Source organism: Poromitra crassiceps (genome assembly GCF_964638095.1).
Source record: "Poromitra crassiceps genome assembly, chromosome: 8".
In the NCBI taxonomy this organism is placed as follows: Eukaryota; Metazoa; Chordata; class Actinopteri; order Beryciformes; family Melamphaidae; genus Poromitra; species Poromitra crassiceps.
Window position 1 is genome coordinate 29313483 of NC_139629.1, and position 20627 is coordinate 29334109.

General features: G+C 43.1%; 1 protein-coding gene across 1 annotated transcript in view; it reads left to right on the top strand.

Moving 5' to 3' along the window:
• Window positions 1-12539, top strand: part of aldh7a1 (aldehyde dehydrogenase 7 family, member A1) — a 54803-nt gene extending 42264 nt beyond the window's left edge. The window contains exons 13-18 of the mRNA XM_083640909.1: window positions 1431-1537; window positions 1686-1802; window positions 3115-3212; window positions 4685-4758; window positions 4852-4927; window positions 12096-12539. Coding sequence (XP_083497035.1) covers window positions 1431-1537; window positions 1686-1802; window positions 3115-3212; window positions 4685-4758; window positions 4852-4927; window positions 12096-12150 — 527 coding nt within the window. The 3' untranslated portion in view covers window positions 12151-12539. The remainder of the gene's footprint in view (window positions 1-1430; window positions 1538-1685; window positions 1803-3114; window positions 3213-4684; window positions 4759-4851; window positions 4928-12095) is intronic.
• The last annotated feature ends 8088 nt before the right edge of the window (window positions 12540-20627 follow it).

Here is a 20627-nt window from a genome sequence, read left to right on the forward strand (position 1 = left end):
ATGCAGAATCGTGCACGTCTGCATCGCGATGCATCTTATAATCAATTATTTTTGACACCCCTAATGTCCGGTTTGTTTGAGGAGTGGGATGATTGCCTTCCATGCCCAGGCATGGAACAGCGAACCGTGACAGTGTCCACTTGAAAAGGTGGTCTGGGGAATGTTTGGGTGTGCCCGGGAATGGAACACTTGCGAATTTGAACGCCAACTGTACCGAACCACGTGGACAACACATGGGCGAGGATACACTCAAGGCGTAGTCGATGACACAAGTGCACTCTGCAACCCTTCCCGAGCACGGAAGAAATGTGTAACGTGAAAGCTGGGGGGGGGGGGGAATCGTACGTGGGCACGGAATGAAAGCAATCATTCCCAGTGAGAAAGCACCCTAAAACTATAATCTGCTTGTGGTAGAATAGTCAAAATTAAAATAAAAGTGATCATACTTGATTCAATTGGGTTTCATTTTCCTGGAAATAGCAGGAAAGGAAATACCAAATTACACCAAATAGCTATTGTTTCTTCCACCAATGTTTGAATAGTAAGATTGTAGAATTGGTTGTTTGTTAGTTCATAGGGGGGATGAACATCGCCATGGTACATGCATTAAAGATGCAGAGAGTGTTCCGTGTAAGCCATTTATTTTGTTGCTGCACACAGTCAAGCAATCCTTTTATGAGGCGTCACGGTTTTCATGTGGTTTTTCTAAATGATAAAACAGAGAAACAGACGAAGTTACAATTCAATTAATGACAACACAATTAGACAATAATCAATTAGACACCAAACAAACATTTACATACCATAAGTGCTCTAACAAAAAGGGGGGGTGAGGAGGTAGGCCTACCACTAATGGAAATTGGTGTTCTAACAAAGGTGAAACATTTAACATGGAACATTTAGAGTTCATTGGTCTGATAGAATTGGTCAGCATTTCCATATAAAACTACAAAACATAAGCATGTGCATTCCGGATTACACATCATATGCCTCCATAGATTACAGGCAAGCCAACATAATATCCTACCAAATGACCATAAAACAACAACAGAAAGAAAGAAACTTACTTATTACGCACAACCAGATCTCAACGTGAGGGCCCTCATGGGCTGTGCTGCTGTAGTGTTGCCAGCCAGAACAGGGTGTGAGGAAGGAATATATGGTGAAGAGGAGTGAACTAATTACAGTGGAATGAAATCAGGTGAGAGGAGACAAGTGATGGTGGGAGTGAGCTCAGGTGAAGGTGGCAGAAACATGGAATTAGGTGAAAGGTCACCATAGAGTATGACTCTATTTTACAAAGATAATAAAAAAAGAGGATGATAATAATAATAATAATGTTTGTTATCAGAGGCTAGAAATATGATGTAAAACCCATTTGGAAAGTAAGATAAATAAAGACAAAATGTATTTCTTCATTGTCTCCGCAGCGAGCACCCTGTACGGGCCTCTGCACACAAAGCAAGCTGTGGATCAGTATCTGGCAGCGGTTGAGAAGGCCGAGCAGCAGGGCGGCACCGTGGTCTGTGGAGGAAAGGTGACACGACGTGCAACATGTCTGCTCATCACATCTAGCACTACTGACAAATACCATTCCAAGTCCAAACAGAAGTAATATGTTGGTTTTAAGTGAAGTTGAAGTCATAGAGGCTTATGCTTTTAGTTTTGTCTGTGTATTCTGCCAGGTGATGGATCGCCCCGGGAACTACGTGGAGCCCACCATCATCACGGGACTGGCTCATGACGCCCCCATTGTCCACACTGAGACCTTCGTCCCCATCCTCTACGTCCTCAAGTTCAAGGTATGCCCACACTCCTCCATTCGGGTTGACCGTCTGTCCATACGACGTCCGTTGACGCGATATCTGAGGAACGCCTTGGCGGAATTTCATCAAATTTGCCTCAAACGTCAAACTTGGACTCGAGGACGAACTGATTAGATTTTGGTGGTCAAAAGCTCAAGGTCACTGTGACCTCACGAACGCCATTCCCAAGTTCGTTAACGCGATATATCTCCGTTTGATTTCACATCACCAGCTCAACCCAACAATGTATTTCTCTAAAATCTCACTGTCCCATTCCTACCTAACGCTGGCCTAACACACAGACACGAGTAACTCAGACAGAGCGAGGCTACTGACGTTACACAGCGAGAAGCTGTTCGGTACTCAGTCACAGCGGTCCCACATGCTGTTTTGTTGTGATAACGTGTTCTGAACGCAACGTGCTATCATAACGTTTGTGTGTTCATGAAACGCATGTGTCTGACTCCTGTCGGCTGAGCTTGTAGCGACCTGCATGCTCCACATCTAACGTTATGTCATAAAAGTGGGTTTGTCAATGATAACGTGTTCTAAACGCAACGTTTCACCGTGCGATCATAACGTGTGTTCCTTAAACGCATATGTGTCTGACTCCTGTCAGCTGAGCTGACAGTTGAGTTGTTTTGGAGTGAAGAATATGAACGGGACACCACTCACCTGGCTAAGATGGGTGTCCAAAACAGTAGAAAAGGAGTCTTTAAAATCCATGCTAAATCCATATGATCCAGGTCGAATGTATTTCGAGCTGTAGCCTACAACAACAAACTGAGATCTTCTTCTTCTTCTTCTTCTGCTTCTGCTTCTTCTTCTTCTTCTGTGCATTATCGCCACCAAGTGGTGTAGAAAGTTAGTCTGGAGCCCTGTCAAATATAGTCTACATTCATTTGGGCACTCTACATTTCAATATCTATAATTAGGAGCTTCAGATAAAAAAGTAATTAATCACAGAAAATGTGATTATTATTTATTTATTACCGATTCCCAGCCCTACTAATTGCCGATCAATTTTTTGGGTAAAGCAGGTGGGATGCAGATTTTGATACTAACAGTATCGTGCACATCCAAAAAGGCAGGTGCTGGACCAAATGAAGACAAGTGCATTTAGCTTCTACTCAACACGCTGTGATGAATTAAATTGCCTAAAGTGCAGACTGACTTGTATCTTAGATTGTAGCACTAACCCTGTTCTGGAAACAGTGCGTACAGGGAGGCCATCTAGAAGTGGCTGAAGAGAGAAGTCCTTGCTTCTTGCTGTGATCATGTTAAAAAGGGACTGTCTGCTCTTCCTCAGACGGAGGAGGAGGCCTTTGCCTGGAACAACGAGGTCAAGCAGGGCCTCTCCAGCAGCATCTTCACCCAGGACATGGGCCGAGTTTTCCGCTGGCTGGGGTGAGAAGTTTCATACATCTAATGCAGTTGCTTTTGAAGCCCATGCCACACCAATCAAACATTCTACAACAGGTGTTTGTTTGGTGTGCCATGGCTGTCTGTCCATGTTTGGTCACATTCCACTCATCCACATGTTCAACCCTTGTTTGTGTGTGTTTTTACCCCAATGCACACCAATCAAAGGATAATGTTTGAGTGGTGTGCCAAGAGCTTAAAGGAACACTCCAACATTTTGGGAGATCGGCCTATTTGCCATATCCTTGATAGTAAGACAAGATGATAGACGCCCTTCTCTTCTGTGTCTGTGCATTAGAAAAGTAGTTATGCGCCCTCCTGCTAGTTAGCTTAGCAAAAGACTGGTAGTCTGCACCGCCAAATGACAGACATGATATGTCATGTGTTGCGCAGACAGACGCACGAGCCCTGATATAGGCTACTTGAGGCGGATGGACACGGACAGCTTCAGACACCATGGATGCGTATAGTTCTATAATAATAATAATAATAATCCATTTATTTTATATAGACCCAAATACGCTGAGTAGTTCTGTTTATACTCATTTCTGGAGTCGCGGATGAGGTGTGGAGAGGGGGAGAAGCAAACTATTTTTTGCAGATCTCAAAAGCAGGTAAACCACTGTGGGATTAGTTAGAATGTTGCTAAAAAGGAGGAGAGAGTGATGAGCGCTTGGTCAGTGCGCCCTGCAGCCATCAAGCCATGGGGCGGCTGTGTGATGCGCACTTCAAAGTGGAAATTCGTTCACCAGCAACACATTTCCCTTCTGAGCGTTTAAAATTAGTTTCTGCTTATTTTTCTAGACTAAATCCAACATCTGCAGTTCCATAATTAATTCGAGAATTCCGAGTATGGATTTTTTCTCCCCCTGCCTGCGTTTCCCCCTTCTGCAATGCGTGCTAAGCAGTAAAGGTAAATTAAAGGTAAAGTCCCACTGATTGTCACACAATGTGTGAAATTTGTTCTCCGCATTTGACCCATCCCCTGGGGGAGCGGTGAGCAGCAGCGTGCGCCGCGCTCGGGAATCACATGGTGCCTATTGGAGGAATGTTTTTCTTTCGTGTGCCGGAGGATTCAACTTGTCTTTTCGTTTTGTTAATGTGCTTTTTCCCTGCTTGTAGATCTAAAAAGAAACACTTTCTAATGAAAAAATAAAGCATTTGTTGTATGATAATTGTTTAATGCGTCACAGAAGATCTTCTCAGTTAACCGATCAATAGTCGGCTAATGAGGATCGGTTGTCGGTCAAGAATGTTTTTCATTTTCGACATCCCTAATTTACGCCTCTATTGCTGATGTGATGAAAGTGGCGTTGAGGTCTTAAAACGTGAGGTCTTAAAGCGTATTTAATTTAGGATTCCTGCATATACCCTGGGTGGTGCCCATGCATCATTTTGAGCAGGGGTTCAACTATGACCTCCATCACAGAGTTTGTTGGTGTGTGTCCTCTGTCCAGACCCAAAGGATCAGACTGCGGCATCGTGAACGTCAACATTCCTACCAGCGGGGCTGAGATCGGAGGAGCCTTCGGTATGTTGGTTTGCTTTCATTGGTGGCTTTGTCGGCTTTACAGCGGTGTAAAGGGTTAATAATACAGTACTGTGTGTTTATGGCTCTTTCTAGGTGGGGAGAAACACACCGGAGGTGGAAGAGAGTCAGGCAGTGATTCTTGGAAGCAGTATATGAGACGCTCCACGTGGTAAGTATTTTTCTCTACACTTTCTATTCTTATGAGAGCTATGCAATACTCTAAAAGCATTACAGTAAGACATAGAGACCAGAGAGTGCAGTTAACCTACTTTGGCCACACTTAAAGGATGGCTTTACCGTTAATCAACCCACTTTGTATCATTAATAATCTGGGTAATATAAGCACATGGGCAGTGTTTACCTCTCTGTGTTTTCCTCACAGAGATCTCCCATTTTCTCCTCTGCCAAAGCGCTCTGTTCTGACACGTTTTACATGACAACGCGACAGAATGGAGCTGCGGAAGTTCTGCTGGAGAGGCAGAATCTGCTCCAAGGGCGGCTGTTATTGTTTATTTTTATTTTTTAAGTATGCGCACATCTGCGTTAACGAGCCCTAATGACTTGCAGCTGGTGGGGGCGGAGTTTCTTCAGGCAAAACACTGCCCATGTGCTTATATTACCGAGATGATATATGATACAAAGTGGATTGATTACCTTTAAAGCAGTGATCCTCACAATGTTTTCCATGAGAGCCACACATAGCTGGTCAAAGTCAAGAGGAGAGCCACTTTTACTGCAAAACACCAAAACCACACAGTGAGGGGTTTTGTTTAGTTTTTAGTTTTTTTAGATGATGAAATCAATTATAAAAAATGTTAGAAAAAATCGTAAAAACATTCAGACCGACTTGATAAAAAATTGTACAAAAATATATAGAAAAAGTGATAAAAACATTCCGACAGACTTGATAAAAAAAAAAGTTAAAAACATTCAGATGTTTTCATAGTGTCCAGTCTGTCTCTCTCTGGGATGCAGCTCCACAGCTCAGTAAACAGTAGGTGTGGGAATCTCTAGACACCTCACGTTTCCATTCAATTCTGATTCAGAGGGCCATAATCCAATGATAAAATGATTATCGCTGCATCTCGAATTGATGCATCACTCTTTTTTTCAATACATGATTTATTTTTTCTCACTGTGTGACTACTTTTAAAAGAAAGTGCATTTGGAATTGCATTGTAATGATCCATAATTAAAATAGCCACCAGGTGGCACTCAGGGTTCCAAGCATTGGAACAGAGCTACAGTAAAAGCAGATAGTGCAGAAGAAGCACCAACTCTATTAACTTGCAATAAAGAACGAGTCTAAACATATCACCTGACTGGAGATCCATCATATAAACATGGTGCCAGAAGCGGAACATTGATGATGCGACAGGATGCAAAATAACAGGTCAATCAGAAGGCTGGACACCATTGATTCTACCGGAGCTAAGTTCAACTTAACGTGCTAGCTGCTAGTTCAGCTAGTAGCTGCTAGTTCAGCTAGTAGCTGCTAGTTCAGCTAGTAGCTGCGTAGCTGCTAGTTCAGCTAGTAGCTGCTAGCCGACAAACCGGCTTGACATGAAATGTGCTTCATGGAAGCATCGAGCGCCGGTGTAATCGGGAAATTAAACTCCCTCAGCGAGGCGTTGCTTTGTTGTTTACTAGAGCTGTCACTTTTTCCCAAAATAAAGTTCGAACGAACTTTAATTGCCCGCAAAATGTTCGAATATATTCAAAGTTTTTTGGTTAATTAAAAATATATATACCGTAAATTCCGGACTATAAGACGCACCGGTGTATAAGCCGCGGGACCAAAATTGACTATTTTTTTCTTCTATAAGCCGCACCGGACTATAAGCCGCGGGTGTTTTGATGTTTAATTACCATATGAAAGGGTTCGTGCACAGAGAGGAATGTCGGGAAAGAGATCGCTGTTTGGGGAAGCTCCCATTTATTAACATTTCAACAAAACAAAACAAAAGTCAGGCCACTAATCCCCAGACAAAATCACACAACAATAGGCTACCGTATATGTGCAGCAAACCTGTAACCAGAGAAGTCAAGTCACTAATCCTCGTCTTCCTCTTCTTCCTGCGTACTGAAACCACCAAAGTCCTCATCTTCAGTGTCGGAAACGAACAGGTTCAGGGTGGCTTCGTCAACCACTCTCCTCTCTCCTTCAGGTGCCATGGCACGAGTCCGATACCTCACGAGTCCGACACCTCACGAGTCCGAAAAAAGAGGCTAACTTCCCCCAGACCCTAACCCAAAACCTAACCTCTCCCACCCCCACGCCTAAACCTAACATCCCCCAGACCCTAACCCAAAACCTAACCTCTCCCACCCCCACGCCTAAACCTAACCTCCCCCAGACCCTAACCCAAAACCATGAGGTGTCGGACTCGTGAGGTATCGGACTCGTGAGGTATCGGACTAGGGGGCAGTCCCCGTGGCGTCATCCTCTTCATCCCGCAGCAGTCCAGCGTTTTGGAACCCGTTGGTAATTGTGGATGTTTTCACACTCCTATAATATTCCGTGATCTTCCTTTGTGTGAATTCGCCGAAGTTTGTGATTTTCTCCTGATAGTCGGGAGGGAGTTGTTCAGTAGTTCTCCCCCGGACGGACAGTCCCTTTTGCCCAGGTTACGCGCGGCTGCTCTGTTTGATCGGCGGCTGCTCTCTTTTAATGCGAGATTGACTGCTTTCAACTTGAAAGCTGCCTCGTGTGAATTTCTGCGTACCTTCCCCATGGTAAGTGAGAGTGTTGCTTCTACTGCTCGTCTTGTTGTGAATATTCCTTGATCTTCCTTTGTGTGAATTCGCCGAAGTTTGTGATTTTCTCCTGGTAGTCGGGGGAGGGAGTTGTTGCCCGAGTGGCCGTTTGCTTACCGTAATTACCATATGTAAGTGGTCACGCACAGAGGGGATTGTCGGGAAGAGATGGCTGTTTGAGGAAGCTCCCATTTACCGTATTACAACATTTCAACAAAACAACATAACACAACACCACCGTTGTTTATTTTTACAGTGCACACAGTCTCCGCGGTGTGGTGAAAAGAGGGCAAGAGAGGAAATTAAAACAGAAGTGGATTTATAGTTAGAAAGAGTGCTAAAAAAGAGAGATTTTTTTTTTTTTTTTTTTTTTTTTTCTGAAAAAATCCATAGATAAGACGCACCGTTATATAAGCCGCAGGGGCCAAAAAACGGGAAAAAAGCCGCGGCTTATAGTCCGGAATTTACGGTATATATTATTATTTTTATTTTTATTTTTGCAGGCCAGGCCACCGGGCATCGGCCCGACGTGCCCGATTATGCAGTCCGCTCCTGCCGGTTACATCGTATAAATATATATAATATAATATAAAATATTAAAAGAATATTAAAAAAAAATCCTCAGCTGTCCTCATGGTCCAGTCAGTCAGCTCCTCTCCGCTGCTGTGTTAGCTTTGGACGCTCACAATCACAACACTGCCTCACAAACTTGGCTGCATCCAACTCGAGACAATTTTTCAGACCCTGGAGACAATCTTTCTCAGAAGAGACTTAACGCAACAAATCTGGAGACTTTTTCTGACATGTGATTAACATTACCAGCAAGCAGAAGTTGGTTAATTTTGGTTAATTCAAAAAATATATATATATTAAAAAATAATAATTCGAACAGGTCAATTACATTCAAACATGCCCCCCCTCCCCCACATTCGAAGTTAAATTAAAAATTCGAATAAAAAGTGACAGCTCTATTGTTTACAGTGTTGGCAGATATATGGTGAGTTTCCACCCCACCCCCAACCTGGCAACTGTGCAGGGTTTCTTTTACACTGCAGCAGGGATTCCGTTAGCCGGCAATTGCCGGCTTTTAGCCGGTATTTGTTGTCGTGGGCCGGCAAATTGAAAGGTCACCGGCTCAAGTGGCCGGCTGAAAATATGCCAAATAAATAAATTCCTTATATAAAATAGCCTAATATTGTGTGACCTATAACCTAAGTGATGTTGCCAATAAGCTAAGACTTAAATAGAGACTTATTACATCATATTTTTTCCGCCCCCCCTGTATGTTGAGTGTTTGTGAAAAAGAAAAATATAACAGACGCTTTCGTTAGTGTAGAGCGCCGTTTAAAAGCCGCACAAGCAGCATCAGTCCCGCCGGCCAGCGCTGGACCCGCTGTGAGGAAACACACAGGAGGAAACCGAAATGTCAAAACAGACATCCCTTGCTAGGCCAGTCCTTGTTTTAATCGAGATCATGCAACAAGTAGGCAGCCTACTTCAGCCGAGGCCAGCAAGACGGCAGCAAAGAAACGGAAGCGTGCCTGCCGCCGTCAAAAGCGAAAGAGACCCGACGTAGGCTGTCAATTTATTTAGCGGAGGTAAAAAGCCTTTTTACCTACGTCGGGCGAATCAATCAATCAATCAATGGCTCGCGCTTGTTGCCCGACGCTCGTATGATGAGGAGATGAATCAAAATGCTTACCACAAATAAAGCCACATGGGAGCCGAGAACGAGTGCAGGAGAGCTGACGCAGGTGCCATGTGTGGAGTGGGAGAGATTAAGGTGCGTAGCCTATTGCTGGACATTCAAGGTGTGCGCTGTCTGCACTGACACTATCGCACTTATTACTTTTAGCCAGACAATTGTCCAAGTCCCTCTGATCCGAGTCCCAAGCGAGTCTCAAGTCAATTGGTCCCGAGTCTCAAGCAAGTCCCAAGTCTTTCCTTTTGTCGGCAAGTCAAGTCAAGTCAAGTCACAATGTTATTTCAAGTCAAGTCTCGAGTCGAGTCACAGGTTATGTCGAGTCACAGGTTAGAAAAAATGACAAGGCAGAGATTATTTAGGCTGCAGACGTGCGCGTTCACGTTAATACGTGCTTGTTGCCAAGCAACACACTTCTCTCAGATGAGCTCGAGACAGCTGACAGACAGCTCCAACTCAGCTCAAACTTATAGAGTTGTATTCAAAGCATAGAAACGTTCTCACAGCTCAATTTAACAGCGCCAACACAAGCAGTTTGATCACAAGTGCAATCAGTACTGAATGCGATGGCAGACTGCGCACTGCGGGTAGTTGACGAAGTCAGGAAGAAATTGAAAGATCTTCCGACGCATCAGCTTAAAACCCGCCGACGAGCGGAGGTCCTGCGCCCAAAACGTCTATATTTACAGCACATATCGATCGATATTTTTGGAGAAGATTCCGGCCGCATCACGCGCAGATCAAGATGAGACAGCTGTCAGTGAGTGGCTACGCATTTGGGTGTAACTTTTACGCCTGCTCCATACACAGACGCAGCGCATACAGGGTGCACTAGTCATAAAATTAAGTTAGTCGTAACTTTGAGTTCTACATCGGACGTAGCGTGTAAACCTAGGCGTACGCCCAGCTGGTGCACTCGGCTGATCTTGTCACAAGTCCGAGTCGAGTTTCGAGTCATTTTCTTCCAAGTCCGAGTCGAGTTTCAAGTATTTACCTTCCAAGTCCAAGTCGAGTCGGAAGTCGTCAAATTTGCGACTCGAGTCGACTCGAGTCCGAGTCCCTATGACTCGAGTTCAATTGTCTGCTTTTAGCTAACGCTACGTTGTTTTTTCATCAAGGCAATGTCCAGAATATATGGGTTCATGAGTGTCTGCAGATGCAGATAGATAGGCTATAGGAGCATGCATGTTGTCTGTTTCAATAACGAAAGCGTCCTTACCGAGAACGACGTGCCGACCAATTAAATATTCTTGCTGCGACATCGGCCTCTTAATGACAATAGTGGCCGGTAAATATTCGATATGGCCGGAATTTTGGAACGTTACCGGCTGCACTGGCCATCTGGGAAAATGTCTAGCGGAATCCCTGCACTGCAGTGAGGGAAGGTCTGAGCAGGTTTTGACAGTATATTAGGACGCCAACTAAAGCTTCTCAAGCCGGCTGCGAGTGGCCAACCAAAGATGCTCAAGCCGGCTGCAAGCCGAAAGCTTCGAGAGCCGCCAGCGTCTCGCGAGCTGCACAAAGAGAATCTAGGCTTTAAAGGATGGCTTTACGGATAATCAACCCACTTCGTATCATTAATAATCTCGGTAATATAATCTAATAATAATAATGTAATATCTCTAAGCACACGGGCAGAGATTATTAATGATACAAAGTGGGTTGGTTATCGGGTTGGTTATCGGTAAAGCCATCTTTTTACTGTACAGGTTGAAGCTATTTAAGGCAGTGGTTCTCAAATGGGGGTCCGGGGACGCCCAGGTGTCCGTGGCACTTTGCCGGGGGGTCCGCGAAAAGTTTTCAGGAAAATAAAAATAAAAACTTTTTTTGTGTGCAAAAGCTTCATAGTTCAATGAAAATATTTTATGCTTTAAATCTAAAATGGTTCATGGATTACATTCTAATCTAACAAACCTATCAATTTAAAAGTCAAGCACGTTACCGTGGAAACAATTAAGCTTAGCCCAAAATCACAAATCAGAATGAGGGGGTCCCCGGTATATTTTCGATCTTGTAAGGGGTCCTTTGCTGAAAGACTTTTGAGAACCTTAAGCCATGTAAGGCCTGGTCTAGATCTTTGTTAGCTTAAATGATCTTACCTGGTGATTCCATCAAATAGTTATAAATATCAAAGTATTTACTTCTGGGCATTCAGGGATTATTTCTCCAAGAACACGAAGGAGAACACTGAGTACACTGAGAAAAACCGACAATATTCAGATTGTCGATATACCTTTTCCTCTCTAGTAAACATGGGGTTCTGAAATGATCTTAGACATGCTGAAATATGTTAGCTACAGGCATGTTGTTAGCATTTCAGCCCTTGGTTTCATATTATAGCACTGACTGCTTTCCCCTCCTGTGGGCATGGCTTTCAGAGGATTATTGCTGTGTCTATCAGTGTTGGGCAAGTTACTGAAAATGTGTAATTAGTCACTAGTTGTCTCCAAAAGTAATTTAATTACTTACTTAGTTACTAGGGTAAGTACCGTAGCTTTTGCATTACTTTTAAAAGTCTGCTTCGGGTGTGTTATTAATGCACACATCATTTTACTTGAACATTGGCTTATTTGGGAGACGTATAGCCTACTCAAGGTCATTAGCCTCTGGGGCATATAGCCTACTCAAGGTCATTAGCCTCTGGGGCATATAGCCTACTCAAGGTCATTAGCCTCTGGGGCTTATAGCCTACTCAAGGTAATTAGCCTCTGGGGCTTATAGCCTACTCAAGGTCATTAGCCTCTGGGGCTTATAGCCTACTCAAGGTCATTAGCCTCTGGGGCATATAGCCTACTTAATGTCATTAGCCTCTGGGGCTTATAGCCTACTCAACGCCATTATCCTCTGGGGCTTACATTTAAACTTATTTCCCTCCCAGCACAATCAACTACAGCAAGGACCTTCCTCTGGCTCAGGGAATCAAGTTTGAGTGAAGCCTGCAGACCAGATGACTCGTGTTGAAACTCCATGATCCACTCGGCCTCGATCAGCCCATCTGGAAAAAACGACACTTTATACTTGCATAGTATTTTTGCTCAGAAATGCAAAACTTTTGACATAGCATTTTTACATAAAAAAGTAAATTGTTTTAGAACAAAAAGCAAATATGAATCTGTCTCTATATTCACCCTATTTATTTGGTTGTTTTTCGGCTTTAGTCCTGGATATAAAATTAAAGTTTGAAACTATTGTGTTAAAGGTCAAACAGTTAGCCTAAAGGTTAGGGTGCGCTCTTCTTCAAGCACTTATATTTGCCTTCCAATATTGTACCAGATACTTTATAGTGTACAAATAAATATTGCCTTTATTTTGGAAATGTTTGCTTTCCTTTAATTGTATGGAAATTTGATTTAAAAAAGATTGACAACATGATAGATTGATGATAAACCTTGAAAACACTTTTTAAATAATCTTCATGAGGATTAATCCTGAAACATGGTGGGTCTTTTCTTTTCACCTACACTAAGTTGGTTTAGAGTTTACATGCAGCACCTGAAGGCAGCAGCGTCTCTGGAACGTGCTGGCTCTTTTACTTTCACTTCCATGTCCAGTCCAGTCAGCGTGAAAGTAAAAGCAGGCACATCCAAAAAAACGGTGCAGGACTGAAGTGTAACTGAAAATAACAAATTAAAGTCTGCACACTAGAAGTTGCTCCCACCATTTATTGGTAACTAGACAGAGACACACTTTACCTCACCTTGTCAAGACTGTTTGTGTCTGTTAATACGGTTTTGTTTATATCTTTATCTGTGAATCTTTTATATTCTTTATATCTTACATTTGTTCAAATGTATCGCGTTACTTGGGCACCAATCAAACCAAGCCAATGATCATTGTATGTGAAAACATACCTTGGCGAATAAAGAATTTTGATGCTTCTGATCTGATCTACAAGTCCTCTCAGGGGGTCACTTGACAAGTCATGTGATGAACCAGAGGTTTTCAAACTGGGAGGTGGACCTCCCCAGGGGGGGCTCGGTAATTGAAATGAAAAAGTATTTATCAAAAGGAGATCACATAGAATCTATCTATGTATATATATATATATATATATATATATATATAAAAGGGGAAAGTGGGCAATCTCTGTTCTGTTTACATTTTTGTCCCACTGATGCCATCCCTTGGAGAAAAACCACATGAACTTAACATGTGCATAATCACATGTGATCACGTGATTTTAACCCATGTAAATTCCCATGTGATTACATGTGAAACTCCACATGTGGAAAACATGTTATACAACGTGGCAAAACATGTTATAACATGTTTTCCACATGTGAAAATGTTCCAAAACCACACACTTCCCATGAGTTTCACGTGTTCCGCAATGTTTTCACATGTGAAATTGATCGTGTCCACATGTGGACAGACGGGAGAAACATGTGGACACATGAACCTCATGTGTTTTTTCTGTAAGGGATAGGTGATGTCATGACCTGGCTCTTAAGGCCGTGACAACAAAGGAAAGACATGTTTTTTAAAGGTGCAAACCTTTAGTTATTTAAGAATAACCAAAGGAATAGGCAACAAAATAACAATTGGATGTCTAACTTAGTTCATCAGTAGTGTTATGAGTGAGGATGTAAATGGAGGAGGTGTTGTAAGAGGTGTAAAAGCAAAAAGAAACAAAACGGCTGCGCCAAACAAAAATAAGTGCTGTAAGCAGGTGAGAGCCTCCACTGATAGGCCATATTGTGACTAGCATTTTCGTTTACTTCCGTTCCCACGGCAGGGGCACTACACACTTTTTTCTCCATAAAAGAGATCTATAGGTAGAAAGTACAAATAAAAAAGTTCTACTCGTGTTATCCTGCAGTATTTTTTTAATCAGTGGTCAAAGACGGCACTATTTCTTACTAGGCGTACTAATCTGTGCAAGGGGAGTGGTGTGGTTTTGGTCACGTGGACCAATCGCGTAGCCGCTTTATTCCCTTGCCGTAATAACATTAGAGCCATGGCGACCACCAGTTCAAGCAGCGAAGAGGGGAAAAAGAAACCAAAACAGCGGAAAAAAGTGCGTAAAAGCCGGGAATCAAAGGACTCCAAACGATGCTATATGCACTTTTTGTCAGTACAGAATGAGGACGTGCAGGATTTTACCCAGACAAGGTGGGACACTTACAGGTCTGTCGTCAAACAGTGGCTTTGTCTGGACGGCGATAGTAAAGTTATCGCTGAAACTTTTAAACATTGCGTGGACGTGGATTTTGACCATGTTCCCGAGGACGCTGGATTTCACGCGACGTGTTACCGTCGCTTTATTTGTAAAAGACGTTTGGGTTTGGCTGAGAAACGCTGCACACAGATGGTGCAGGGGGGGGGAGAAGAAGAACCAGATGCAGCCCCAGCCTCGGACAGCATCGGCCCCGACGGAGCCACGTCTGAAACCCCCCGAAAGAAACTTCGGTCTCGGACAGGTTTGCCCGTCCGTTCTGCTGGCCCTGTCCTTCCAGCCATCTGCATCATTTGTAAAAAGGTGGACAAATATATTACTGTTGGTGGAAAACGGAAGAAGGATCAACTTTCACAAGCAGAGACAGTGTCTGCAGGTAAGCGACCCCCCCCCCTCTCTCTCTCTCTCTATCTCACACACACACACACACACACACACACACACACACACACACACACACACACACACACACACACACACACGGGACTGAAAAACATGGAACAAGGAAGTGTGCAGATAGACAGGCAGAAAAGGCGGTGGTCTTGTGATGTAGTTGATTTATATATTATATTATATTACTTATGATTGATAAAAAAAATGTGTATCTACAGAACAGAGACTGAAACACCAAGGGGGGGCAGGTCACAAGTGCCAGCTGGCCCATTGTTCACTGTGTTATTTACAGCCCCCAAACCAACACACACACACACACACACACACACACACACACACACACACACACACACACACACACACACACACACACACACACACACACACACACACACAGAGAGAGAGGGAGCATTTTATTTTATTGCCTTGATCTCCTTGCCCCCCCCACCTCTTTTTTCTTGTAATAACAATACAATGGATAAAAGATACAAAAACAAATGTCACCCACTTTTTTTTATTATAAAATGTGTGATTTGACAGTAAAGCTGATTATAACTTTTTTTTGTTTTCAGGCCAGTTGCGGAAGGCTGCTGAGAAGAAGGAAGACTCTAGCGTTCTTTTGCATATCAAAGACAAAGACTGTGTGTCTCTGGAAGTGCGTTACCACAGGTCCTGTTACAGAGAATACACAAGGTCCTTGTCAAAGTCTACGGCAACACATACTGCAACCACAGATGAAGTGTGAGTTATTACATTGCATTAACACTGCACATTTCAAAAGTAAGGCTTTGACCTACAACAAATACTATTTTGTCTGTCTTTAGATACAATGTTGACAGCAGACCTCTTTGCACATGTTAAGTATTTTTTTGTCTGCGTGTGTGTGTTTTCAGAAATGAACAACCCTTTGCTGCCAGCTACAAGATATTCTGCGAACGAGTCATCCGTCAAAGGATTATCGATAAACAAGAAATCCTGAAAATGAACCAACTAAGGAAGAAATTCATAGACATCGTTAAGAAGAATGAGGATATTGATGCTTCAGACTACAGGTAACTGTGTCCTTGACAGTTCAGTAAATAAAAAAGAACCTCTTTCATACTGAAAAGTTTCCATTTTATTGATTTATTCGCTCACAAGAAAGGCTGACAGTATGTTTAAATGTATTTGTTTGTCATTGTGAAAAAAATCCCTTTATTTATACATTTGTGCTCGTCTTTTTCTATATTTTCATGTTGCAGGCAGGATAAACTGAAAAAGCGGTTGGCCCGTGATTTCCCCCAGCTGGTGTTTCACAGCCCTGCAACGCGCAACATCTCCGAACTGGTTTTTGTTGAAACATTATCAGCAGATACACTGTTAGACAGGCTACCGCATCCATCAGACACGACAACAACTGAGTCAACCGAGGTAAGCCAAGCTGAAAGTGACAATGAACACACATCTGGACAAACTACAGAGCACACAAGGACACTGTACAGTGCAGGACTGATATTGAAGAGACTTGTGAATGAAACTCCCGGGATGAAATGCCCCTGGCCTCCCACAGCAGAGGATTTGAATGTTTCTGACGCAAAATCTGTTGTGCCAGTTGAACTATTCAATGTGATTTCCTGGATTATAGGTGCAACAGAGGAACCAACACTAGACCATTATGTTGATATTCCTGAAGATGTGAACCTAAAAGTTTTATCTGTTTGTCAAGACATTGTGTATCTTGCTTCTAAAGGTCGGAAGCAGACACCTAAGTCACTGTGTCTTGGTCTAACTGTTCGCCATTTAACAGGTTCATCCAATGTTCTGTCACTACTGAACAGATTAGGACACTGTGCTTCATGGAACACAGTTGTCAGTCTAGACACTAGCCTAGCGTCACTACAACTTCTAGAGGGCAGAGACAAAATCCCTAAGGGGTTCTCAAAGAAGGCACCAACCATACTGGTGTGGGATAACATCGATTTTGGGGAGGAGACACTGTCAGGTCGTGGAACTACTCACCATACAAATGGCATTATGGTACAAAGTTCTGTTGTTGAAACAATGTCTAGACCAGACAGACAGCCACTGCCGAAGTCAGTTTACACATTCAAAGCACCTCCTAGCATCCCGCTACAACACTATCCACAGACTAAAAGACAAGGGCCACAGAACTTGCTTCAGGATGAAAGTGTTCCATTGCAGGTGGAAACGTACAGGTTGAACACTGTGTCTGCTGCCAAAACAGAACTGGCATATGTTTTAGTGAAGAACACAGATGCTGAAGCATGTACAGTACCAGGCTGGACAGGTTTCCACACAATGCTACAAAGTGATGCCACTCTACCTAAGTCAGCACTGTATTATCTTCCAGTCATTGAGGCTTCACCGACAGAGATGTCAACAGTTAACACTATTCTGAAGCGAAGTGTTGAACTTGCTGATCAGCTAGAACTGGACCATGTAGTGTTAGTTTTTGACCAAGCTATATATGCCAAAGCTCAGCAAATCCGCTGGAAAGATGATGAGTTGACAAAGCGTCTTGTGGTTAGACTAGGTGAGTTTCATACATGCATGTCCTTCCTAGGCATTTTAGGAAAAAGATTTGGTGATGCAGGACTGCAAGACATACTCATCGAGTCAGAAGTCGTTGCCCAAGGATCCATCAATGGTGTGATCAGTGGTCATCATTACAACCGCAGCATGAGGGCACACAAACTTATGTATGAGAGTCTGCAACGTGCCAGATTCAGCACATTCCTAGACTCATTAACACCAGAGGAGAGAGATGAGTGCATGGCTGTCATCACTGAGATCAAAGACGCTTTCCCAGACAGAACAATGGATGTTTTGTGTGCAAATGAGAACTTTGACAAAATGTGTTCAAAGTATGCCGTCTTTGTGGAAACGAGAAGTGCAGAAAACCCAACGTTTGCCTTCTGGAGTTCATACATTGACATGGTACAAATACTACTGCTGTTTGTGAGAGCAACACGTGAATCAGACTGGCAGCTTCACCTGTCAACAGTGCGCCTGATGATGGCATGGTTTTTTGCTTACGACCGTGTAAACTATGCTAGGTATTTGCCTTCATACTGGCTGGAAATGGTCAATTTGCCTCTCACACATCCTTCTTGTCACAAAGACCTCAGTGTAAAAGGCCAGTGGACTGTCCAACGTCAAAGTGCCCATGGATTTGCCTCCATTGCTTGTGACCAGGCTATTGAGCAAACATGCAATAGAGATTCCAAGACAAAGGGTGGCTGGACAGGGATAACACTGAATCGGGCTGCAGTGTCTCGCTGGATATTGTCACAACATGAAAGAGCTGCCATAGCTAGACAATGTGAGTCAATGGCTGGTAAATCTCCTGAAACACGGAGACGAAAAGATCTGGACCAAACACGGATTCATGCCGATGAAAATGCTGTGACCAGAATAAGTTCCACCATAGATTCTATGCTGAACCCATTTGACATACACCAAGATGGCATTGTTTGTCTTAGCTCAGGGACAGTAGCAGCTGAAGATGTCAAGAATGATTTGCTTGCAGCACAAGAAAGAGGTGAAGAAGCTGTCAAAGTCTTTTTGGACCAAAGACTGTTGTCAAAATCAGTCGACATTTTCGCCCCCATCAAGGCACAAAAACTGAAGACCTTCAGTGACCAGGCAAAGACAAAGAAGAAATCTGCAGCAGGCAAAGATGTGATTCTGCGTGCTGACAAGAAACTGTTCTCCAGACTACTCATTGTTGGTCAAACTAGAAAGATAGACCTGAGGGAAGTTCTGTCCTACTCCTTGGGAACGGTTTCATATCCTTTAGCCAGTACTGACGGGTCACTAGCTAAAACAAACAAATCAGCTCTGATGAATATATTGGAGAACAAAGACAAAGACTGCTTAGTTCAACAAGTTCCGTCAGATGGAGCTATTCTCTTCGATGGCATGGCAGTCATTCAAGCCATTCGTTCCAAACCGGCTACCTTTGGAGAATTGGCTGAAAACGTACTACAGTATGTGCTCAAATTAGCTCTGCAGCACAAGTGTACACGGATAGACTTTGTCATTGACCAGTATCCAAAAATTAGCATTAAGAACCTAGAGCGGTCACGTAGGGCTGGGGTCGGTACACAACGGGTGCAAATCTATGGACGGGATCAAAAGGCACCAACGCAATGGAAAAAGTTTCTATCAGATGGAACAAACAAAGCAGAACTGGCAGAATTCCTCTATGTTGCATGGCGAGATGCTGACCTCACCATTTTGGGCAGGGACCTCAGCTTGTACATAGCACATGGAGAACTGTGTCACTGTGTTTCCGTAAAAGAGGGTTCACAAACTGTCACTGCTGTTCAAGAACTGACATGTGACCATGAGGAATATGACACTAGGGTATTTGTACATGCACAGCATGCTGCACAAGAACACCAAACTGTAGTCATCAAAAGCCCCGATACTGACGTGGCAGTGATTGCTGTAAGTCTGCAGAAAGATTTACAGTGTAGCTTGTATTTCTTCACAGGAGTAGGCAACAGAACGAGGATCATTGATGTGGCTAAGGTGTCAGCAGCTCTTGGCACCAGTGTTTGTTCTGCACTCATTGGCATCCATACCTTCACAGGTTGTGACTCGACCAGTGCCTTTCATGGCAAGGGCAAAGGGAAGACATTTTCTCTTGCTTGCCAGAAAGAAGAATACCTGACTGGGTTCACAAATCTTGGCAGCAGTTTTAACCTTGACCAGTCAACTTTCAACACACTGAGCAAATATGTGTGCCACCTGTATGGCCAATCATCTGCCAAAAACGTGAACGATGCAAGGTACAAATCATTTTGTACGGCATCACCAGCTTTGCCAGAACTGTCCATTCCCCCAACAAGTGATGCTCTCCACCAACATTGCAAAAGGGCAAACTACCAAGCAGCAGTGATGAGACGTTCTCTGACTAGTAGGATGTGTGCTCCTTCACCCATTGGCAATGGATGGGGCATGGAGGATGGGGAGTTAACAGTAACATGGATGACTAGAAATCCTGCCCCTGATAGTGTGTTGCAGGTAGTCCACTGTAATTGTAAAAAAAGCAAATGTGAAACTGGAAGATGTTCATGCATGTCTGCAAAACTGTCTTGCACTGATTTATGTCACTGCCAGGACTGTGAAAATGTGTCAAAGGAAACAGAAGAAAGAGGTACATGGGATGATGACTCTGATGAAAGTGATAGGGATGAGTAACCCAACATGTTACTATGTAGGCCTACTACTTGTTTTGTTCAAGAATTATTAAATTGTTAAAGAATTGCCACACTGCCTACATCCAGTTAAATGCAATGCATAAATGCAAACAGCACAGACTACTTACACAGCCAACAGAAGGTTTTATTGTGATGCATTTGTATGCTATTTTGTATTTTCATATATTTCCTTGGCGGGGGGGGGGGGGGGGGGGGTGTACAAATGACAGATGCTGTGACACTTTGTGGTACTTGAATAAATGTTTCATACCATATGTTGTAATAATTCTGACCTCTAGTACTTTAATTTTTAGTCTTGTCCATTTTTTGCATTATTCCAATTTAGGGGGCGTGGTAACATTTTGATAGATTTTCTGCCATTTTGGTCCAAGGTGCCCTGATTTTCTTTTCTACCTTTCATTACACAGTAGGTTGAGACATTTTTTATGTATGAAACATAAGCTTTTGGCACAATTTACTGTGGAGGTTTCATTGTACTGTGTGGCAAACACTTAAGTTGAAGCATATTCTTTAACAAATATGCTACATTTCATGATCTAAATTCACATATGAGTAAACTAAAGGCACCAATACTTGTTTCAGATGTTAAGTATATGCATTTTAGCATTTATGA